The 25,692-nt window shown below is 48.5% G+C and overlaps 1 protein-coding gene across 7 annotated transcripts in view; it reads left to right on the top strand.

The window, feature by feature from the left end:
- Positions 1-25,692, top strand: part of disp3 (dispatched RND transporter family member 3) — a 717,999-nt gene that overhangs the window by 566,543 nt on the left and 125,764 nt on the right. For all 7 annotated transcript variants that reach the window (XM_038821800.1, XM_038821802.1, XM_038821804.1 and 4 more), the window contains 3 exons: positions 8,375-8,535; positions 13,709-13,870; positions 25,342-25,503. In XM_038821800.1, the coding sequence (XP_038677728.1) occupies positions 8,375-8,535; positions 13,709-13,870; positions 25,342-25,503 (485 nt within the window). The remainder of the gene's footprint in view (positions 1-8,374; positions 8,536-13,708; positions 13,871-25,341; positions 25,504-25,692) is intronic.

Below are 25,692 nucleotides of genomic sequence, written 5' to 3'. Positions count from 1 at the left end.
GTAGCAGGAGTAATAAAGAAACTATCTTGTCCAGGAATACAATTTATCTTGGGTATTGATATAGCTGGATCGCAGGTGGGAGTGAAGCCTACTGTGGTTGATAAGCCAGTGGAAAATCAGACAACTGAAGTGTTGAAGGACGAATATCCTGGGATTTGTCTGGATTGTATCGTAACAAGGTTGCAAAGTCACAGGTTAAGACAAGAGGAGAAATCAGAGAGTGAAGATGAAGTTGAAGTGCAATTATCAGAAACGATTTTTGATCAGATGGTTGAAAAAGAACAAAAACAGGTGGAGGATGAGGCAGATACTTTTAGTTCAGTAAAATTGATGGAGTTACAACAGAAAAATATAGAAATAAAACGGATGTATCAGAAAGCATACACAGAAGAGGAATCTGAGTGTATACCAGAGTGTTATTACTGTAAAAGTAATGTCTTGATGAGAAAATGGAGACCTTTACATATGCAGGCAGATGAAAATTGGGCAGAAGTTCATCAAGTAGTATTGCCGGTAGGAAACCTCAAATAGTGATAAAACCAACGCCCTTAATTGTAGGCCTTGAGCTGGGGACAGATCCCATCCAGTGTGCTCCATAGGGATTAGATGTGGCACAACTGGCTGAGAAGGGGTTCTGCGATTACATAGCCAGGGTCATTGACGGGCCATAATGGGCGACACTTAAACCGGTGATAAGAGGAGAGGTGATCTCAAATAATGCGCACTTAGAACAGTGAGGGAGGAAAGGCAGTGTTTGGTAGGGGAGAAGCAGGCCGCCGCTACTCAGAAACTCATACCCCAGAGCTGTTTGCAACCAGAAAGTGGCTCGAGGTGCAGTTTGACTTGGTAGCCACTGGAAAAATGGTTAAACAGCTATGACCCGCGAGGGGCATAGTATATGAGCATGAGCGAAGGCAGGATGTCTGTTAGCCCACCAACTGAGGCGGCCTCTTGAGATATTATGCACGAGGGGTGGTTTAGTGACAGCACCGAGAGAAGTCGATGCGATGTTTGAGGCTTTCTACAGGGAGCTGTATAGGTCGTAACCACCGGAGGGGGTTTCAGATATGGTGAGTTTCTAGACAGGTTGTCCTTCCCGAGAGTAGAAGAGGAGAGTCAGGAGGAGCTAGAGGCCCCATTTGGACTCAGATGAGGTGCTGAGGGAGATTGGGTTGATGCAGATGAAGAAGGCTCTGGGCCCTGGTGCTGGCTCTGCGATTAGAGCCATGTGTCCCGGTTATAGCGGTGGAGGACCAGACTGGATTTTTGAAGGTAGACAGCTGGCATGAAATATACGATGGGTTCTAAACATTGTCCTCTCATCTTCCTTGTCCCACCCTGTGCCAGAGATGTTTATAGCTATGGATGTAGCGAATGCATTCGACAGAGTGGCGTGGAAGTATCTCATTGAGGTACTTGGGAGGTTTGGGTTAGGGCAGAAATTCGTTTCAGGGTGCGACTGCTGTATAAGAACCCTATGGCTAGCGTTTACATCAAGGCGACAAGTTTGGAATACTTCCCTCTAAGTAGGGATACAAGACAGATATGCCCACTGTCGCCACTACTTTTTGCTTTGGCGATAGAACCTCTGGGACTAAGGGCTTCTGGGGGATGGAGAGGGATTGATCGGGGAGAGTGGAAGGGAACATAGGGGTCGGGATTCTCTCAGCCCTGTGCCGGACCAGAGAATCCCTGCAGAGCGGAGAATTGGCACCGGCGTGGTTGGCACGGCGCCAGTCGCGGGCTATTCTGTAGTCCTGCGCCATGTTGCATTGGGGCCGGTGCATTGAAGGAGGCCACTGCGCTTGCGCGCGTTGCCACCGGTGTCACTGCGCATGTGAAATGAAAAAAAATGAAATGAAAATCGCTCATTATCACGAGTAGGCTTCAATGAAGTTACTTTGAAAAGCCCCTAGTCGCCACATTCCGGCGCCTGTCGGGGGAGGCTGGTACGGGAACATGTGCGTGTTGCTGCCGGTGCCACTGCGCATGTGCGCGTTGCCGCCGGCGCCACTGCGCATGCGCGGATCCTGCGGCGCCCAGTTCGCACCAGGATCAGCAGCTGGAGCAGCTTGAACCTTTCCAGCGCCGTGCTGGCTCCCTGTCAGGGCCAGAATTAGTCCTGGGAGTGGATCGTTCACGCCGTCGTAAAATGTGACAGCATTTACGATGGCGTGGATACTCTGCCGCGAGATGAGAGAATCCCACCCCGGGTGTCGTTTTATGCTGATGACTGCTCCTATATGTCACAGATCCCATCTCTATAGATGAGATTATGAAACTGCTGACAAGCTTTGGCTCCTTCTCAGGCTATAAGCTAAACCTGGGGAAAAGTGAGTACTTTCCAGCTGATCACCCAGGGAGGGAAGCCAAACTGGGGGCATTACCCTTTCGCCGGGCCAGAGGTAGCTTCCAGTATTTTGGCATCCAAGTGATATATGATTGGCATAGGCTTCATAAGTTAAACTTTATAAGTTTGTTCGATAAGGTGATACTTGATCTGCAGAGATGGCCTCCCGTTATTCCTGCAGGCAGAATTCAAACCATGAGATGAACATTCTGCTGAGGTTTCTATTTTTGCTCCAATACTTTATCTTTCTCACCAAATTGTTCTTTGCCACAGTGAACAAATTAGTGAATTCCTTTATATGGGCAGGTAGGGTACCGAGAATTAACAGGGTGCACCTCCAGAGGGGCCAGCAGTTGGGCTTGGCATTACCCAATTTCCTCATGTATTACTGGTGGCCAACGTGGAGAAAGTATTGGGATGGTACAGAGAATTGGACACCATATGGGGGAGGATGGAGGCACGTTCGTGCAAAGGTTTAAGTCTCTGGGCCCTAGTAACAGCACCACTCCCACTCTCTCCAACGGAATATACCTCAAACCCTGTGGTGATCTCCACTTTGAAGATATGGAGGTAGTTCAGACAACATTACAAGCTGAGTACCATGTCAGTACTGGCTCCATTGGTTTGTGCCATCGGGTTTGATTCAACGTTTAAGGCATTGGACGGGAATGGGCTAGCATATTTTAGAGACCTGTTTATAGATGGACGGCTCACCAGTTGGGTGGAGTTCACAGCAAAATTCCAACCAGCAGGGACATACCTGTCCCGATATTTCCAACTGCACGACTTAGCTCGCGGGATTTGACTACGTTCCCCTTGGTGCCACAGCTTTCCCTGTTGGAAGAAATCTTATGATTGGCAAGAAATGGAGGGGAGGAGATCTCGAATATCTATCAACAGATCATTTTGTTGGAATCTATGTTATTTCAAGACAAAATGGGAGGAGGAGTTGGAACCCATCACAGATGAGGATGTTTAAAATGAGGCCCTCTGCAGGATAAATTCCACCTCATCCTGCGCTCGACCAGCCTAAACCAACTCAATAGAGTTCATTTAGCAAAAGTAGGATGAGTGGATTCTTTGATGGAGTGGCGAACAGGGGCGAGCAGTGTACAAATGGGCCCGCCAATCGTACCCACATGTTCTGGTCTTGTGGGTGAGCTTTTGGGTCTCCTTTAACATCATGTCAGTGGTTCTTAACATTGATCAGGCGCTTTGTCCATTGGTGGCCATTTTCACGGTGTTTGACTTACCGGGGCTGCGGATGGGATGAAGGTGGATGAGCTCGCCTTTGCCTCACTGACAGCCTGAAGGTGAATCCTGCTAGGATGGAGAGTGTCCATTCCACCTAGTGCCTCGGCCTGATTGGGTGACCTTATGGACTTTTTGTACCTGGAAAAGGTAAAGTACAACATCAGGGGATTGGTAGAGGAATTCTACCTAAGGTGGCAGTCATTTATCTCTTACCATCAGCTATTAGGGGCAGGGGGTGGGGTTTATTGGTGGGGTTACAGAGGATACACGGTGGGTGGTTTTGGTTATAACCTTTGTCTCTGATTTCTTGTGTCGTCAACACGACAATTGTAATACGTTTGAACAATTTTCATAGTTGTGTTGTAGTTCAATATTTGTTCATGTTTGTTAAATATGAAAACTTTAATAAAATATATATATTTTTTTAAATGGCTGTTAGGCTGCTATGATCAGGGATGCATCCCGTGTCAACCTTTCGAGTGGCAGGGCATGAAAAAAAATCCTGCACAGAGAATCTTTTACATGCACTTCAGAGGTAAAGCTCTGACTATGCAGCAGTCTCTCACTGTTGCACTGAGATGTCAGTTTAGATTATATGCTCAAGTTCTACACTTCTGATTCAGAGACATGGGGCGGGATTCTCTAATAATGGGGCTGTGCCCCCAGACCAGCATGGAAACCGGCGCCAATGAATCCAGTGTCAATGGCTGCCGAAAGTGAGGAATTCTCCCCTTCCGAGGGGGCTAGGTTGGTGCCGGAGTGGTCCCCGCAGCTATAGCCGGCGCGGAATGGCCCGCGCAAGTGGGGGGACAGCAGCAGCACCATCGGCAGCTAGGGAAAGTTAAGGTCACGATTGTACACCGTTAAAACACTTTACATCTGAGACAGGGGCTGTTTAGCACAGGGCTAAATCGCTGGCTTTGAATTTGATGTGTGACGCAATCCCCCGGCCACTGCTGGGCCCCTGAGCACCGAATCCCAGATCCCAGACCACCACCAGGAATTGAACTCCCCTATCCACAGACCAAGGCAGGCTAGCAGCACAGTTCAATTCCCGTACCAGCCTCCCCGAACAGGTGCCGGAATGTGGCGACTTGGGGCTTTTCGCAGTAACTTCATTTGAAGCCTATTTGTGACAATAAGCGATTTTCATTTTCACATGTGAAACCTCTGTCATATTGTTCCGCACTGCGGACCAGCCTGCACCTGGTTCGCCCTCCGCCGTCCCTTAGCCACTGCCTCTCCCGGCATGGTTCTCCTGGATCTGCCACCCACCCCCCCCCTCCCCCCCCCCCCCCCCCCATCCCAAGGTATAACGCATGCAGGTGATGGGCGTGGGCGCGCTGTCAGCAGCATATAGATAGGAGTCAGACTATGGCATAAATTGAGGAGCACCAGAGCTCAGCTCACAGCAGTTTACCATCACTCTCCTGCTTTGTATTTTAACCTCCTGACTGCCACCGTGAGGGCAGCTGCTGCGGGGTCCACAATATGATCCATATTATAATAATAATAATCTTTATTGTCACAAATAAGCTTACTGTAATGAAGTTACTGTGAAAAACCCCTAGTCGCCATAGTCCCACGCCTGTTTTGATACAAAGAGAGAGAATTTAGAATGTCCAATTCACCTAACAAGTACGTCTTTCGGGACTGGTGGGTGGAAACCGGATCACCCAGAGGAAACCCACGCAGACACAGGGAGAAGGTGCAGACTCTGCACAGACAGTGAATTGAATCCGGGTCCCTTGCGCTTTGAAGCACCAGTGCTAACCACTGAGCCATCATGCCGTCCCGCAGGGTGGCATCCATCAATCTGCTTGCACACGCAATCCCCCGGCCACAGCTGGGCCCTTGAGCACCGAGTCCCAGATCCCAGACCACCACCGGGAATTGAACTCCCCTATCCACACACCAAACCTCTGGTCATGGGGGTGCTGCAGCTCAGCTCCAGAGTGTGTGGTTGATGGCTGCTGCCCCAGTGTTCAGGCAATGTATCCAGGCCACAAAGTCCAATTGGGATGCCTGGGAGTCACACCCGCCTGCGACATGGCATGTCTACCCAGAGGTATCCATTTTGGATCTGTTGAGTGTCATTATATACACACAAGTATATGATGGTGCATAGACAGACACTGACTGACACACTGAAAGACCAATCAACAGACAGAACACAGCAGCCAATCACCAGACAGGACACGGCCACTATAAAGCCAGAGGGCACTAGTTTTCCCGCTCATTCGGGATGCAGCCTCTGAGACAGCCAGAGCCCGTAATCAGTAACATGAACATCTACCATGTGCTAGCAGTATAGTCTGATCAGGTTAGCCTCAGGTCTCTAGTCAACCTAACATAGTGTCAACCCACAGTGCAAGTATGTTTAACAGCTCATAGTTAAATACAATAGAGTTGTACTTCTCCAAGTGTTGGTGGCCTGTCTCTCTCACTGCTCTGGTAAACGCAGTCCTCACACACCCAGCATACCCAACACATCATTGAGTGCTCACATTACTAACATTGCCAATACTCTACAAGCAATAGTCTTCAGCTGTGCAGCCAGAGGCCGCCACGGTCAACAGGGTTTAAAGTGATCTGCACCATATTACTGTCATAATATACACCTAGAACATAGAACAGTACAGCACAGAACAGGCCCTTCGGCCCTCGATGTTGTACCGAGCAATGATCACCTTACTGAAGCCAACGTATCCACCCTATACCAGTAACCCCCCCAATTAACCTTATTTTTTAGGATACTAAGGGCAATTTAGCATGGCCAATCCACCTAACCCGCACATCTTTGGACTGTGGGAGGAAACCGGAGCACCCGGAGGAAACCCACGCACACACGGGGAGGACGTGCAGACTCCGCACAGACAGTGACCCAGCCGGGAACTGAACCTGGGACCCTGGAGCTGTGAAGCATTTTTGCTAACCACCATGCTACCGTGCTGCCTATGTATATAATGGAGTGCAGACAGGCAGTGATTGACACACATGATGACCAGTAAGCACACAGAACAGAGCAGCCAATCACCAGACAGGACACCACCACTATTAAGCCAGAGGGCATTAGGTTTCCCGCTCTCTCTGGACCCAGCCACTGAGACAGTCCAAGTTCATGAGCCAACCAGTGCAAACACCATGCGGTAGCTAGTAAGTCTGGTCAGGCTAGTACTAGGTCTCCAGTCAATTCAGTATTGTGTCAACCCACAGCTGAACATGTATATTAGTTAAGACATTAAATAAAATCGTGTTGGATCTTCTCCAGTGTTAGAGGTCTGTCTCTCATTACACTGCATCAAGTGCAGTCCACGTCGACCCAACCTGCCTAACACATCAATTACCACAGATGGGGACTGCCCTGGGGTGTTCGGTGGGATGGACAGGCAGAAACTGAAATCGCCTCTGGTACGATCCAAGGGGTAGCATGTCGGATCCAGGGCGCTGCCCCCCCCCCCCCCCCCCCCCCCCAGCCCACGGGCACCCTCCACCAGTGATGGCCGACACCCCGACCAGGTCCAACCCCCCCCCCCACCCCACCCCAGAGAGCACACACACACACCCCTGAGCACTGGGGAAGCAGCCTCCAGGCTGACTGCCCATTTACCAAGTTGGCTACTCACTTTTCTCGGGAGAAGTGATGGCCAATCTCCACAGCAGCCATTTCGCTAACTTCACATTTCTAAATAGGTGTGCTGAACGGCCCCATGTGCCAGTTAATGGGATGGATATTGGTCTTAATCGGTGATTATTGGTTTCTCATTGTGGCAGGATCCTGATCTCACCAACAGGAGCGGGTCCGTTTGATCGGAAACCGATCGGCGCCTGATGTGCATCCTGATTTCGGACTCTGCCTTCTGAACTAACCGGCTTGCTCGGATTCGTGCCCAGCATGGCATTAGATTGCACCCATAATCTTTCAAAAGCATAATACAATCCACACAGTTTGACATATTTTTCCATTTTTCTCCACTTAACATCCCCCAACAGACCACTCCGTCCTCCTCCCCCTCCACCCCCACCCACCACCAGTTCATTGCATTCTGTGATTGTTGATGGAGTCCAATGCACAATTTACAGACTCTGCCTTAAGTAAGAAGGATGATGCTTCAAGGATCAGATAGCCATAGTTATCAGATAGCCAGATAGTTATTTGGAAGTTTGTGAACTCTCCGGCACCCTGATGTCACATCTGCATGTTCCAAATGAAGTCAGTCAATGTGTTCGCTGCCTTCCTGAATGAATCTTCTCTATTATGGTCAGTCACAGGCCAGGGAACTCTGTGAGTCAGTGAGACTGTTTAATCTCTGAAGTGATATTTTGAGGATATACATTGTGTTTTTCACAGTCCATCTGGAAGTCTCTAACACAACCGATTTCCAAGTAAAGCCTGGCCAGCATATCCACAACACGAGTGCAGTATCTGAAGAATTCTGGTTTTTCCTGTAATCATCTTTTTCTGTTGCGTTATATTAATGAGCAATAATCTGGTGGATCATGGCATGATTTTCTTGTAAATTTTGTAATTGACCAGAGATGCATGTGTGAAAGCACCTCTCCAAAATAATGTCGTAGCTGTTGGCATATAAATTGACTTTCAACACTGCAGCACAACCTAACTTTAATGAGTTGAGCAGGACATTCCTGAGTTCACTCCTAGGTGTGTGCTGAATTACTCTTATGATTTGGAGATGTAGTACATGTGTTACAAATGTCTTAGAATTGGAAACCCTGAGTTCTGATAGAATTTTTAAACTTCTGTTTCAGCTGCCAACCAATGTGTAAGAAGAAAGCTAGCAACATGTCACAGGATTCAGGAGAGTGTGATGATTCACTTCTAGTCACAGACCAGGATTCATTGGCTATTGGTGGGATACTACAATACTTGGATGATGACATACCTCTTCTATCAGTTGAGGAAGAAACAGGTGTTTCTTTTATTCCTGGAGATTAATGTGTAATAAAACTCTTGTTTTCATAACATGCATGTGATTAAAATAAACAAACTGTACAATGATAGAGTAAGGAATACAGAAATATAGTAGCACATGGAAATCTTTTAAAGTGCTTCATTCAGTGAAGTACTTGGTGTGCATTGACAATTCAGTTGGCAAATGCAACAGTCACTCTGTATCAGTAATGCCCTACAATCTGGCCAGTTAATCCAGTTGTTTTTTTAGTTTAGGTTGAGGGACAAGTGATGGCCAGGACACTGGGCGAATCCCCTGCTTTTTCTGCATTGCAGCGCATTAATTAATTCGTAAGTTCTTGGAGACACCTTAGCAAAATAAAATCTGTTAGATGATTCCCACTTTACAGAAACCTTTGTGAAGATATGGCAAATTCACAGGTCAGAAGCTGCACTCACAGTGTACATCAGAAGCAAGGCTACAACATTGTGGCATTGAGTCTTAAGCTTGAGCACGCTTAAAGGGGCAATATGAAGTTACACGATTGTTCACTTGATTTTAAATTAAATATATTTGACGAATTCAGTGTTTATTTGAAACGATATTTAACAGTCCTATTTATTTCGATGAGGTAGAAAAGTGGTGCACCATTTTCATCATATTAATCTTTTGAATTATATAGTCTTTATGAAAGGCCACATTACAACCACTGAAAAGAAATATACGTTTTCAGCATGATTTCTTGCAACATCCTTGCATGTTTGCAAGTGAATGATTGAAAAAATATGCAATTTTGCCCAATATATTTTCACACAAGTACATAGAACATAGAACTGTACAGCACAGTACAGGCCCTTTGGCCCACGATGTTGTGCCAAACTAGTCTGAAACTAAGATCAAATCAACCTACTCCCAATCATTCTAGTGCATTCCAAATGCCTATCCAATAACTGCTTGAAATTTCCTAAAGTGTCCAACTCCGCTACCATAGCTGGAAGTGCATTCCACGCCCCACTCTCTGAGTAAAGAACCTACCTCTGACATCCCTCCTATATCTTCCACCATGAACCTTACAGTTATAGAACATAGAACAGTACAGCACAGAACAGGCCCTTCGGCCCTCGATGTTGTGCCGAGCAATGATCACCCTACTTAAACCCACGTAACCCGTATACCCGTATACCCGTAACCCAACAATCCCCCCATTAACCTTACACTACGGGCAATTTAGCATGGCCAATCCACCTAACCCGCACATCTTTGGACTGTGGGAGGAAACCGGAGCACCCGGAGGAAACCCACGCACACACGGGGAGGACGTGCAGACTCCACACAGACAGTGACCCAGCCGGGAATCGAACCTGGGACCCTGGAGCTGTGAAGCATTGATGCTAACCACCATGCTACCATGAGCTACATCCATCCGAGGAAAAAGTCGCTGAACATCCACTCTATCTATCCCTCTCATCATCTTATACACCTCAATTAAGTCACCTCTCATCCTCCTTCACTCCAATGAGAAAAGCCCTAGCTCCCTCAACCTTTCCTCATAAGACCTACCCTCCAATCCAGGCAGCATCCTGGTCAATCTCCTTTGCACCCTTTCCAATGTTTCCACATTCTTCCTATAATGAGATGACCAGAGCTGCACACAATACTCCAAATGTGGTCTAACCAAGCTCTTGTACAGTTGCAGCATAACCTCACGGCTCTTAAACTCAATCCCCCTGTTAATAAATGCTAACACACTCGAGGCTTTCTTCACTGCTCTATCCACTTGGGTGGCAACTTGCAGAGATCTATGGACATGAACTCCGAGATCTCTCTGCTCCTCCACATTCTTCAGAACCCTGCCGTTAACCCTGTAATCTGCATTCAAATTTGTCCTACCAAAATGAATCACCTCACACTTATCAGGGTTAAACTCCATCTGTCACTTTTCAGCCCAGCTCTGCATCCTATCAATGTCTCTTTGCAGCGTACAACAGCCCTCCACATTATCCACTACTTCACCAATCTTGGTGTCATCAGCAAATTTACTAACCTAACCTTCAACACCATTATCCAAGTCATTGATAAAAATCACAAATGGCAGAGGACCCATCACTGATCCCTGTGATACACCGCTGGTGACTGGGCTCCAGGATGAAAATTTACCATCTACCACCACCCTCTGTCTTGTTTGTGGTAGCCAGTTACTGATCCAATTGCCCAAATTTCCCTCTATGCCATGCCTCCTTATTTTCTGCATGAGCCGACTATGGAGCACCTTATCAAATGCCTTACTAAAATCCATGTATGCGACATCAAGTGCTCTACCTTCATCTATGTAATTAGTTACCTCCTCAAAGAATACAATAAAACTTGTGAGGCAAGATTTACCCCTCACAAATCCGCGCCGACTATCCTGGATTAAGCTGTATCTTTCCAAATGATGATAAATCCTATCCCTCAGGACCTTTTCCAATAATTTACCTATGACCGAAGTGAGTCTAACCGGCCTATAATTCCCAGGGTTATAACTATTCCCTTTCTTGAACAAGGGGACAGCATTCACCTCTCTCCAGTCTTATGGCACTATTCCTGTAGATAGTGAGGACATAAAGATCAAAGCCAAAGGCTCTGCAATCTCATCCCTCGCCTCCCAAAGAATCCTGGGATATATCCCATCTGGCCCAGGTAATATATATATATATATATCTATCCTTAGGCTTCTCAAAATTTCTATCACATCTTCCTTTCGAATATCTACCTCCTGCAGCCTACCAGCCTGTATCGCACTATCCTTCTATCTTCAGACTCCATGCACACGTTCCCACTACTGTCCTTGACCAGCCCTAACTTCACCTTGGTCATTCTTTTATTCCTCACATGTGTAAAAAGCCTTGAGGTTTTCCTTGATCCTACTTACCAAGGACTTCTCATGCCCCCTCCTAACTCTCCTAAGCACTTTCTTGAGCTCCTTCCTAGCTATCTTGTATCCCTCAAGTGCCCTTACTGAACCTTGTTTTCGCATCCTTACATAAGCCCCCTTCTTCCTCTTGACAAGACATTCAATCTCTTTTGTAAACTATGGTACCCTCACTCAACCATTTCCTCCCTGCCTGAAGGGACATATATATCAAGGACACACAGTATTTGCTCCTTGAACAAGCTCCACATCTCAATTGTGCCTATCCCTGACAGTTCCTGTTTCCATCTTATGCTCTCCAATTCTTGCCTAATTGCATCGTAATTACCTTTCCCCCAGTTATAAATCTTGCCCTGCCGTATGTTCCTATCCCTCTCCATTGCTATAGTGAAAGTCACCAAATTGTGGTCACTATCTCCAAAGTGCTCTCCCACAACCAAATCTAACACTCGGCCTGGTTCATTACCCAGTACCAAATCCAATGTGGACCCGCTTCTTGTTGGTGTATCCACATATTGTGTGAGGAAACCCTCCTGCCCACACTGGATAAAAACAGCCCCATCCAAACTATTCGAATTATAGTCGTTCCAATCAATATTTGGAATGTTAAAGTCACCCATGACAACTACCCTGTGACTATCGCACCTATCCAAAATCTGCATTGCAATCTTTTCCTCTACATCTCTGTTACTGTTTGGGGGCCTATAGAAAACTCCTAACAAATTGACCTCTCCTTTCCTATTTCTAACTTCAGCCCACACTACCTCAGTAGACAGATCCTCCTCAACCTGCCTTTCTGCAGCAATTATACTACCCTTGATCAACAATGCTACTCCTCCACCTCTTTTACCACCTTCCCTAATCTTACTGAAACATCTAAACCCCGGAACCTCCAACAACCATTCCTGCCCCTGTTCTATCCACGTCTCCTCCGTAATGGCCACAACATCGTAGTCCCAGGTACCAATCCATGCTTCAACCTCACCAACCTTATTCCTGATGCTCCTCGCATTGAAGTAGATACACTTCAAACCACCTTCATGCCTGCAGGTTCACTCTTGTGGCCTTGGTACCTTCCTCGGTACTGCACTACCCTCAACTTCCCGAACTCCAGCAACACTATCACCTGGACTACAAATCAGGTTCCCATCCCCTGCTAAATTAGCTTTAAACCCCCACCACCACCCGCCCCCCCGAAGAGTTCTAGCAAATTTCCCTCCCAGGATATTGGTGCCTCTCTGGTTCAGGTGTAACCCGTCCTGTTTGTACAGGTCCCACCTTCCCCAGAATGTGCTCTAATTATCCAACTAACTGAAACCCTCCCTCCTACACCATCCCTGTAGCCACGTGTTTAACTGCACTCTCTCCCTGTTCCTCACCTCATTAGCACGTGGCACTGGCAGCATTCCAGAGATGACAACACGGTCTGTCCTGGCTCTCAGCTTCCACACTAGCTCCCTGAATTCCTGTTTTACATCCTCGTCCCTTTTCCTACCTATGTCTTTGGTACCGACGTGTACCACGACTTGTGGCTGCTCCCCCGCCCTCTTAAGGATTCTGAAAACATAATCAGAGATGCCACGGACCTTGGCACCCGGGAGGCAACACACCAACCGTGAGTCTCTATCGTTGCCACAGAACTGCCTATCTGTACCTCTAACTATCGAGTCTCCAATAACTAATGCTCTCTTGCTCTCCCCCCTTGCCTTCTGAGCCACAGGGATAGACTCAGTGCCAGAGACTTGGTCACCATGGCTTACCTCTGGTAGGCCGTCCGCCCCCTCAACAGTATCCAAAACGGTAGACCTGTTATTGACGGGAACAACCGCAGGGGATCCCTGCGCTGACTGCTTCCTCCCCCTCCTTTTAAACGTCACCCAGCTACCTTCATTCTTTGGAGTAACTACATCCCTGTAGCTTCTATCTATAACCGACTCTGCCTCCCGAATAATCCTCAGTTCATCCAGCTCCAGTTTCCTAACACGGTCTTTGAGGAGCTGGAGATGGGTGCACTTACCGCAGGTGAACTCAGCAGGGCCACTGACGGTGTCCCTCACCTCCAACATCCTGCAGGAGGAACATTGCACTTCCCTCTCTGCCATCCCTTCCATTTATCCACTTGACAATTACAGAGAGAAAAAAAAAGCTTACTTGATTTTCACACTCCTCGTAGGTTAGAGGTGGTGGAAGGGTGGAGCGAGGAAAAGGAAAGAAAAGCTTACCTCTCCAACTCACCTCTTGAACTCATCACTTAAAGTAGTTTATTACTTTTTTCTAAAGCTTCTTTGGACACTGGGGACGTCCCTTTGGTGTCGCTTGTGCCTGATGCACTTCCAGTGGAAGATGGAAGACATAACCCCGGTCGACTGATAACAAGACTGCAGGACGTACTTTACCATTTCGTTGTGCTTCCTGCGGTAAAGAACAAATGGATAATTTTAGGTAAGAATTTACATAGTTATTGTTGAACTGTTGATATTATTTCAATACAAATGGAGGGAGCAGAACATTAGCAAGCGTCAGGGAAATATAATAATATTATACACTTGAAGAAACAGTCGGATATTATCAGTATTCACATTTTCATCGTGAGTGTGCATGTAAAAAAAGCCTTAATTTATATTGCGCCTGTCATAAGCACCTTACCACCAAATTAGTATTTTTATTGAAGTGTCGACACAGTTGTGAAGTAGAAATCGCTATAAGGATTGTTTTTTATGTTGCATCTTTCATGTAATAAAACATCCCAAAGCACTTCACAGAATCATTGGCCCATAACTTCCTGGTTCCCAGCGTCATATTTGTGGGGTACCCCAATGATGTTCTGGGGAATCCCTCTTGGAAGTTCCCATGTAAAGGTTTACGGCAATTGTCCAGAAGGCCTAACTTCCCCTCGGCAATTGTGCTCAGATGGGAACCATCCGACAAAGCAAACTAAATCGCTAACTTTGGATGATTCTGCCAGTTTTACCCTGATAGTTATGCTGAATAAGTTAAAACAAAAAGATGCACTTCCAGAGAAACTGTTTTAAACATCCATACTGAGCCTCACATGGGACACCAATTCCCAAATCCATGGCCCCCAGGGAACCCCCATATCCTGCCCGCTACCTAAACTGGCAATCTCCCAGCCAAACAGGACCTGACACTTGACCCCTCTCCGTCCCCCCATCATCCTGACGCAACTCCGAACCCCAGTCCGGGTTCGAGTCTCACCAACCCCCACCCCCCCCATCTCCCTCACGTGCCGAGCCTCCCCCCCCCCCCCCCACATCCTGATCAGTCACCCCCACGCAACCTCCCTCCACAGTCCAACTATGGGATCCTCCTCCAGGTCTGACTCCGCCCCCGTCCCATGTTCACCCCACTGTTCTGACTCCGCCCCCACTATTCCAACTCCTCCCCCACCCCAGGTCATCAACCCCACCCTGTCCCACCCCTGGCCTCCCCCATCCTGACTCCGCCCCCTCCATTCCGGCTCTGCCCTCGCCGGGTCACCTCATCACCCCCCACTGTTCCAGCTCCAGCCCCCGGGGCCTCCCCACCATTCAGAATTTCAACAAGGGTAAGTCCCTCCAGAGTGGCAATCCACCGGTGATTGCCAGTCCAAGAAAGTTAGTGTACATTACAAAATAAAATATGACATCACCACATTTGGAGATATTGGGATAGTTAACCAAAAGCATGGTTAAAGAGGTTAGTTTTAAGTAATGCCTTAAAGGAGGAAAGCAAGGCAAATTGTCAGAGGAGTTTAGTGAGGGAACTCCAGAGCTTAGATCTCAGGCAGGTGAAGGCAAAGTCACCAATGCTTGAGTGATTAACTTCAGGAATACACAAGAAGTCAGGTTTGCAAGACTGCAAATATCACAGAGTATTCTAGGGGTGGAAGAAGCTACGAAGATGGGGAGGGTAAAGACCATGGAGCGATTTGGAAATAAGGGTGAGAATTCTAAAATCAAGGCCTTGTTTAACTGGGAGTTAGTGTCGGTCAATGAACACAAAGGTGATGGGTGAATAGTAGTTGGTGGAAGTTCGCAGGGTTTTGGATGACCTCATATTTAGAACGGTTACAGTGTGAAAAGGGGATGGAATCAGTGACGACGGAGAAGAGTTTGAATGGGGACCAATGACAATGGACACAATCTTACAGAAAAGTTTCTAAGTGTGATATCAAACGGGAAGCGCCAGATGTTTCCTGATGGCCGACCTGGCGAAGCCATCGTCTGTATCTAACATTAATTAGGGCATTTAATGATGCCCCACGGGCTTCACTCCGGAAGACTGTCCCACCAGCTGATTTTCCTGGACCTTGCTTGACAGCTCCCCACTAACGAAGGGGAACAGCTCATAAATCGATCCCACAGAGCAAACCTCAGACGACACGCAGCCATGTCACTGTGCCAGCCGCACAATTCGGAGATGCAGACCTGGCCAGAAGGTTGCAGGGTCAGCCACAGGGCAACCAGTGTGGCCTAGGACAAAGTGACAGTTCGGGGAGTATGACCAGGAGGACTGCCACATCGTGCTGCAAGAAGTTTAATACCTGCACTGGGCTGCACGAGTGAGTTGGCATCGGTCCCCTGGCACCAGTCGCACCTGCCATTCCCCCCCCCCCCCCAAGGCCCTGCCCCAGCACACATTGGCACCCACCTGCGTACCTCACCCATGCCCAGTGGCAGTACCCACGCCCATCACCCACCACGACACCCCTCCTGCCCCATACCCCCATTGTGCATGAAGCGTGCAGCTCATGATGACCTCTCTCTGTCTCTACAGGAGAAGTTTTCCCACAATAGGTGGGAAAGGACCCAGATGGGCGGCAGGCTGCCGGACATCAGAGTTCTCACCCACAATGGGGAACGAGCCCTGCAGGTTGTGGGGGTGGTCGAGGACGTTGAGATTGACCAGCACCGCAGAGATGAGTATCGGTTTCCACCAACCCCCACCCAGATGACCTGTCACACATGAGTTGTTCATGCCAGACATAATGATCCTTCCTTCTCACTGACCACATGTCCATTCTCCCGTAGGACCGCCATTTGATGACGCAGGCCCATGTGGAGTGGCCTCAACCCGCCCCGCCCCCCCCCCTTCCAAGAGAACACCTCGGAGGACGCCACCATCACAGCTGTCATCCTCACCCTCCACCAGCTCAGAGACATGGACCTCAGTGGGAAAAAGTAGTGGAAGGCTACTGGGGCACAATCTGGTGAGCATCACATAGTTGCTGATGCCCATAGGTGGAAGCAGAATTTTCCAGGGGAGAGAGCAGTCGGAGGTCTGCGAGATCACAGGACCTAGCTGGGTCCCAGTCAGATGCTGAGCCTCTGGACCAGGTTATCCGGAGCTGATGCAGACGCTAGGGTGCGGCCATGAAATTCAGAGGCGTCCGTCAACGATACTCCAGAAGGTCCATAGCGGATTGGACAAGTCCCAGAGGCTACAGGTGCAGGTGATGCCGCTGGCATTGCATGGCACTGAGGCCAACACTGCTAGGCTACCATAGCAATGGAGAGCCTGGAGCACGACATCAGCAGCAGCATGATTGGTGGTGCCCAAGGTGAGTACACACCTGGACGTTGTGGCAGAGCATAGAAGATTAAGAATATTGAGCATCACTGAGAGGACACTGGAGGGAGTGGGGGTGAAGCACCATTGGTAGCTAGGGACCATTAAAAAATTCACCCGAGACATGTGACATCAGTCACTTTATAACGCACTGCAGGCTGGCCTGCAACCCCCTCTCCCACTTGCCCTCCGCCCGGCCCTTTCCCCTCGGGCAGGGTGGTCTTAGTTCTGGGCCAGCTCCACGGCATACCACTTGCAGGTGATGGGTGTCAGCATGATGGGTGTGAGACAAACAGGAGTCAGACTATAACATAGATTGTGGAGCACTAGAGCTCAGCTCACAGCAGTTTATTACACTCCCCTGCCTTGTATTTAACCCACTGACCGTACTGACACAGGCCATCACCCTGCAGTGATGTAACACAGACCCTGGGAGGGTGGATCAGGCGATTAGGGGTGGGGTGGGGGGGAATGGTTACAGGTGTGGGGGGGGGGGGAGGGGTGTGGAGGGGAATGAGTAGGGAAGGGCGGTAGGTGGAATGGGGAGAGGGGATGAGATGCCCATTTAAAGCGCATCCTATGATAAGCAGGCAAGAATGAAGGCCTGCCTGGCCCTCCGGGCATGCCGGACCCTCGTCACTGCATGTCCTCCAGTCTTTTGCTGGTTTTGCGGGTCACCCTGGGCTTGTCCTCCAGCCCCTCCTGGTCTGGGTCCTCCTCTCCCTCCTCCTCTGACGAGGCTGCATGTTCTTCCTCCTCCAGTACGTCGCTCCGCTTCTGTGCCAGGTAGTGGATGGTATAGCAGACCGCCACAAAGCAGATTACTCTCTAGGGGGTGTACTGTAGTGCACCACCACAGTAGTCGAGGCATCAGAACTGCATTTTAAGCAGTTTGATGCATCACTCAATGACAGTCCGTGTGGCCACATGGGCCTCGTTATATCGAGTCTCCACATTGGTCACCATCCTCCGTGCTGATGTCATTAGCCAGGTCCTAAGTGGGTGTCTCTTATCCCCCAAAAGCCAACCGATCATCCTGGGGTGTCCCTTGAAAACGCCGACCTCTCCAGGATGTAGCTGTCATGTACACTCCCAGGGAAGCATGCACACACGTGCATGATCTTCAAGTGGTTGTCGCAAAGACGTTGGACGTTCAGAGAATGGAACTCATTCTTGTTGATGAAGGGTGCTCCCAGACTGCCCGGTGCACGCAAGGTGATATGCATGCCATCTATTACCCCCTGGACCTGGGGAGTCCCAGCAATGGCGGAGAATCCTCCTGCCCTGGCACCTTGATGGACTTTATCCAGGTCAAAGATTATATAGTCAGCTGCCTAGGCAAACAGGGAATCCATGACTTCACGGCTACACTTGTGCGCTGTTGGTTGGGAAATGCTACACAAGTCCCCGCTTGAGCCCTGGAATTAACATAAGGCATTAACGTTCAGGGCCGCGGTTACCGCGATAGCCACCGGGAGTGGCTATCTTCCTTCTCCACATGTTACGAAGTCCGCAAGGACATGGCACAGGTGCCGCACCCTCCCCTTGTTGAGGTGGCACATGCTGTCCAACATCTCTTCAAATGACCAGTGATGTCTGTACATTTTGGGTAGCTGGCGGCCTCTCCCTCTGGGTCACTCCCTGGCCTGATAGGCAACCAGGTCCTCAGGGTGTGGGGCAGGACCCTGCACAAAGACTGCCGCCTCAAACCACTCAACACTGCTGCCACTGCCTTCTCTGGCATCTAATTACCTGAACTGCCAATGCCACCCCGAGGCAGCTGCTGCGGGGTGCACAATATCATTCAGAATGTAATATCTGGGGCTGGTTTAGCACACCGGGCTAAATCGCTGGCTTTTAAAGCAGACCCGCAGGCCAGCAGCATGGTTCGATTCCCGTAATAGCCTCCCCAAACAGGCGCTGGAATGTGGCAACTAGGGGTTTTTCAAGTAACTTCATTGTAGCCTACTCATGACAATAAGCAATTTTCATTTCATTCATTTCAGTGTGAGACTGACGATCAGTTACGGCTTCCACCCCAGATCACTTGAGTCTCGCAAGCCTCCCCAACCCTTACATTCCCTCTCTCAGGGTGCCATCCAATGAGCCAGTTAAGCTGGAGGACCCCACCCTGCGCACACACACCCCGGCCACAGTTGGGGCCCCTGGGTACCGGACCCCAAGCTCGCCCGGATCCACACACCCACTGGCTGGTCGCGGGAGTATCCCCAATTCTTCGGCCCAGCTCTAGGGTGTTCGAATGTTGGCTGCTACCCCTGATTGGGATGCAAGGTAGTGCCTGTGACATGGCATGTCTACCCACAGGAATCCACTTGTGAGTTGTGAAGTGCTCACAATACTAACATTGCCAATTCCCTATTAGCGATAGCCTTCAGCTGTGCAGCCAGAGGCCGGCACAGCTAGGGAAGGTTAAAATGACCTTCACCATATTACCACAGGTGGGACTCTGTCCTGGGAGTGTTCTGTGGATGGACAGGCAGGAGCTGAAGTTTCCCCTGGCATGGGTAACCACAATCTGGGGGGCACGTAATAATAATAATCTTTTATTGTCACAAATATGAAGTTACTGTGAAAAGCCGCAAGTCACCACATTTCGGCGCCTATTCAGGTAAGCTGGTACGGGAATTGAACCCGCGCTGCTGGCCTTGTTCTGCATTACAAACCAGCTGTCTAGCCCACTGAGCTAGACCAGCCCTAATAGAGCTAAACCAGCCCTAATGTCAGACCCACGGGTACTGAGCCCCTCACGCCCCCCCTCCCCCCCCAGCCCAGAGGAGACCCCCCCCCTGATGACAGCAGACCTCCCTGACCACCCCCCTTTGAAGAACAAAGGAAGGTTGGAGATAGGGAAGCATCTCACAAGGACAGTTGAGCCATGAGTTGTTTCTTTGAGGAGAGGAGTGACAACAGCAGATTTGAAGCAAAGTGGTACAGCACCTGAGTAGGAAGAACTGTCAATAATGTCCGCTGACATAAAAGTCAATAAGGAAAGCTAGCTGGTCAACAGTTTAGTAGGAATGGGATTGAGAGAAAAAGAGAATTGCCTCATGGACAAGTTGAGCTCAGAGAAAGCATAAAGGGAGAAAGAAACAACTTCAGGGCAACAGCAGGGAGAGAGCCCAAGAGGAAGTTGGGTCCATTTGGTTAGGGGAAAAGAGGTAAGTACCAGAGGTAGCTGATTGGATGGCCTGAATCTTGGTGACAAAGAAATCCATGAGCTTCTCACACTTACTGTTGGTGGAGGAAATTGGGTAAAGAGTTTAAGATGATAGTTTGCAGTGGAGAAATGAAGCTGGGGGGGCTACCATTCTATTCCAGGTTAATTCTGGAATAGTAAAGATTTTTACAAAAAGGAACAGGACCTGCTATTACTCCATGTGATCTAGTCAGATGGTGCAAGGCTACACCAATTGTTTGCCATATCCGTTCTATTTTGTGTCCCTTTGACTTATGGGAGGAAAGATGAGAGACGCAGCAAAGGCAAGGGTGATGGCTAGGAACCACCAGTAGCTAAATGCTAAAAACACTGTAAAAGATTTTCCAGCATTGATCAGGTCACTGCCATCACTTATAGTTTCCTCTATTCAACTTTCATCTTTAAAAATTACTGAATTTTTCCATTGTTTCATGCATTTGATAACTCACTGGTTCTCAGAATAAATTATTAAAGCTATGGGGCGGGATTCTCTGACCCCCCCGCCGGGCCGATAAATCGCCGGGGGAGGGGGCGGCGTGAATCCTGCCCCGACGCCAGCTGCCGGATTCTCCGGCTGCCGGATTCTCCGGCGCCGGTATTTGGCGGGGGCGGGAATCGCATTGCGTCGGTTGGAGGCCGTTGGCAGTGCCCCCCCCCAACCCGGCGATTCTCCACTGCGCCATGGGCCAAGTGGCTGCCCGTTTTCGGCCAGTCCCGCAGGTGTAAATCAAACAAGATCCATACCGGCGGGAACTGGCTCTGTGGGCAGCCTGCGGAGTCCTCAGGGGGGCGCGGGGGGATCTGGCCCCGGGGGGGGGCCCCCACGGAAGCCTGGCCCGCGATCGGGGCCCACCAATGTGCGGCTGGGCCTGTGCCATGGGGGCACTCTTACCCTTCGCGCTGGCTGCTGTAATGGCCCCCATGGCCGGCGCGGAGAAGAACCCCCTGCGCATGTGCTGGGATCACACCAGAACACGCTGGCGCTCCCGCACATGTGCCAACTCGCGAAGGCCGGCAGAGGCCCTTCAGCACCGGTTGGCATGACGCCAACCCCGCCGCCGCCGGCCTAGCCCCTAAAGGTGCGGATGTGCCGGTGTGGTTCAAGCCACTCCTCGGCGCCGGTACGGCCCGCCCCGCCAGATAGCGTAGAATCCTGGCCATGATTCCTCAAGTTGTTTTCATTTCTTAGTGGAATGGGGAGTGTGCAGAATATGGAGAAGTCTGGAATATTAACAAAGATAATTTTATGATGTTTTGAAACTCATGATCCACATCAGAGTTTCCTATTTCTACTTTACAATATTCTGTTCGAGGGACTTTGCTGGGGGAGTTTTCTTTTATTATTTTTGTTTGATCATCTGAAAATAAAGACACTGAAGCTTAATGCATGTCAACTGTGCACAGTGGGAACTGAAATTGCTTCTTTTATTATTCTGTATTCCTCAGTTGAATCAACTCTCCACGGTTCATTGATTTATGTTTTCCTTTTGAGTTTCATTCCATTTCAAAAATGTGACTTTTGGGTAAATTCACTAATCCCACCTTCTCAGCTAGGGAGCCGCACTTGAAGAAAATACAAATCTGAAAAAGCACTCTCATTCCTAGTGAAACTAGGATTGTAGGATCAGTCACAGTCCCTTTTGTTTCTGTTGGTGTGAATGGTATAATTTCTCCTCTCTTTCACCTGTGATGGATTTTATACACGGCGGGAAGTAATTAAAAGATAATTGCACCATTGGCCGACAAAGCTTTGTTTCCACGGCAGTTGACTCGCTCATTAGTAATTGATCCAATTTGCACTTATGCTCTTTGTTTCCATTGTATTCTCAACTGGTCAAAGATATCTCAATTGAAAGTTTTTCAGATGCCAAAGCTGTTCCCTGATGATACTTGCAGCAATCTTCAATGTTCTAGTTTAAAAAATGTTCAAGAATCTATTGGAACTTTCTTCAAATTCCCCTTCAGTGCAAAAGATATTTAAACGGTTAAATATATCCTCGTGCATACCAAAGCAACAAAGCCTAAAATCATTGAAAAGATGATAAGAGGCTGCAGGTTAATATATTTGACATTATGGGATGTCAAGATTTGTCAGCTAGCTGTTTTTTGGAGTGAATTAATTTACGGCTGACTGCCTCGGCCAATGTGCCGAGCAGCTGGATGTTTCACAACAGGTTGAAAATGTTGGACCCAAGAACCACTATAATTGCATTGGATTGGATTTTGTTTATTGTCGCGTGTTCCAAGGTACAGTGAAAAGTATTTTTCTGCGAGCGGCTCAACAGATCATTAAGTACATGAAAGGAAAAGGAAATAAAAGAAAATACATAATAGGGCAACACAAGGTACACAATGTAACTACATAGCACCGGCATCGGGTGAAACATAAAGGGTGTGGTGTTAATGAGGTTAGTCCATAAGAGGGTCGTTTGGGAGTCTTGCAACAGCGGGGAAGAAGCTGTTTTTGAGTCTGTTGTGCATGTTCTCAGACTTTTGTATCTCCTGCCCAATGGAAGAAGTTGGAAGCGTGAGTAAGCCGGGTGGGAGGGGTCTTTGGTTATGCTGCCCGCTTTCCCCAGGCAGCGAGAGATGTAGATGGAGTCAATGGATGGGAGGCAGGTTCATGTGATGGACTGGGCTGTGTTCACGACTCTCTGAACCTTCTTGTGGTCTTTGGCCGAGCACTTGCCATACCAGGCTGTGATGCAGCCGGATAGGATGCTTTCAATGGTGCATCTGTAAAAGTTGGTCAGCGTTAATGTGGACATGCCGAATTTCCTTAGTTTGAACAGATTGTAGACGATGATGGGGGAAGGAGGGAGGCCCCTGGTTCTCATGGGTCAGATATTTAATTGAGTGGTTTCCCAATCAGTATTGGCACAGGTGTGATGCCCACTGGACATGGAGGGTGAATTGCAGGGTTGCAATGGCTAGCGGGTTATATTGAAGAAGCTTTCAACTGGAGAGAATTGTTTCCAAGAGACCACATTCTTTGGCAGCCAGTCATCTCACATTTTGTAACTATTTGTCACCCACTTTCCAAAAACTGCAGCTTGGGTCTCTGTAGAATTTCTGGAAAGCATCAATCTCAGGAGTCAGTGAGATAATACTACTCTTTCCCATATGTGTAAATGTTGCAAATGGACTGATGGAAACATACTGTAAACTTGTACTCTTTACCTGTTTAATTTATAATTCTATGATCAGCATCTAAACATTATGGGAGCAATTCTACCAAAAGGGAACAAAGTCCCCGAGGGAGCACATTTAGCTGCGTGTTTCCCGGCATTCGCGTTGTATAATGGGCCTGAGTGGGGAATGCTCGGCTGTGGCTGCACACAGCCCCGCTTTGTACGATGAGTTCCGGGGAGCAGAGCTCCCCATTGTAGCGAGAGATCGTCGCTATTTAAAAATGGTGTCACGGTCTACGAGTACCCCAAAACGATCCCCTTGACCTCCTCCCCAGCCTGCACTTCCCCAAGACCTATGCCAGGCACCCCCAGCTCAATCACACATTTAAAAAATGCCAGCTTTGCAGTACCAATAGTTCATCCTAGCAGTGCCTATGCCAGCTGGGAGTGCCATCTGGGCACCTTGGCAGTGTCAGGATGACACCCAGATGACACTGCCAAGTTTACAGACTGGCCCTGCCAAGGTGCCCAGGTCACATCAGCAGTGCCAGGGCACCACCTTGCCCAAAGGGCATGCAGCTGGGGGCCTCCGATCCCCAGAGGGATTCCCACAAGTGCCGTTCCATCTGGTTCCCATTTGTGGGGACCAATGCTGAACAGCGCTCCTCCAAGGCAAAGGGATGAATCCTAAAGCATCAGGTACCTCGGGTATATGCACATTAGAGTGAGGCTAACTGCTTTGGTCTAATGAACAAAGATATGCCAAAACGTGACCCCTTCCACAATGGGCACGATTCACATTGCAACGTCCCGTGAGATCATATTGGATCTCGCAAGGCGTGGCAAGCCGGGTAGTTCCTGGGAGCGGGGTCTCCCGGCTTTCCTCGACCACGCTAAGCTGCATGAGCTGCTTTTCCAGTGCAGCATGGCCGTTGGATCACCCCCTAAGTGTTCAGGTTGTAAAGTTCTGTGACATGAGTGATCCTTGCAAGATCTATAAACTGATGGATTCATATTAATACAGACAAAGGAACCTAAGTAGGTCATGTAGCCCTTTGAACCTATTTCATTCTTCAGTTAGATTTTGTCTGATCTGTACTTCAATCCCACTTACCAACCTTTGCTCCATATCCCATTGATAGCCTTACCCAATAAAAACCTATTGATCGCAGTCTTGAAGTTTCAAAAACCAGAATATATAGCCTATTGGGAAGAGAGTTCTATGAGGCTTTGGCTTGTAACTTCCAAACACCGTTTCTGGGGCCACCCCAAAAATAGACTGGGGACCCTTCACCCCTGGAGGTTCCCAGGTAAGGATTTGACAGCAATTGCCCATGAAATTCAAACTTTCGAGGGACCTGCACTGAGAATCATCCGAAAATGCGATTGAAATCGCAAACTTTAGATGGTTCCCATATAGTTACCCAAATAAGTTAAAAGAATTTAACCATGTTTAACACCTGGATAACTATTGTACTGACCACCGCTGCCACCCCCTCCCTCCCCCACCTATCCCCCTGCACGCTGCACAGGTCTCACCTAGCCTGAGTCAGAAAGGTTGGGTGAGTTAGGAGCGGCTGGATTTCAAAGTAAGCAATTATGGCAATCCGACTCAATTACCACTGTGCGAGAAGTCATGGGCCCCCGTTGCTTCTTGATTTCACTTCTGAATGTCCTGGCTCTAATTGTAAGGTTGTAATTTTTTTTGTCCAATATGAAGGTACTAACATTTATTAAAATGTGTAATTTTAAGACATTCATTTGAAAAAAAAGCTAAATTCAGCAATTCCAACAACCCAGCACAGTTTAGAGGTGAAGTGATGATACAACATCAATTCCCCCAACCGGTGCTGAAGATCAGCTTTTTACCAGGTCTGTGGAACCAGGTAAATTACATACAGAAAGCAGATAGCTTTTTAATAAAAAATGAAGCTGACTATTTACTGAGCAAAATGGCACATTTCTTTGTTGATCTGTTTTATGTTTCATTCTGTCAGGCCTTTACATCATTACCCTGGTAATGTCCATAGGATTTGCAATCCAACTGAGAGCAGCCAGCAGAACACCCCTGCTTTTCAGCCCTGATACCAATATTCAGGTCCTCCTCGACCTCAAGTATAACCTCAGTGCAGAGGGCATTTCCTGTGTCACATGCTCAGGTAAGGCTATGGATCCATCACTAACCAGCTGTGCACTTTTTTTATTAATTCATGGATATGGTTGTTGCTGTTAGAGCCAGCATTTATTTCCCATCTCTAATTGCCTTCGAGAAGGTGGTGGTGGAGCTGCCTTGAACTGCAGCCGTCCTTGTTCTGAAGCATTTTTAACCCAGCGATGATGAATTAATG

This window comes from Scyliorhinus canicula, chromosome 16, assembly GCF_902713615.1.
Source record: "Scyliorhinus canicula chromosome 16, sScyCan1.1, whole genome shotgun sequence".
NCBI lineage: Eukaryota > Metazoa > Chordata > Chondrichthyes > Carcharhiniformes > Scyliorhinidae > Scyliorhinus > Scyliorhinus canicula.
The sequence above is the reverse complement of the archived record's forward strand: the minus strand, read 5'-3'. Positions and strand labels throughout refer to the sequence as shown.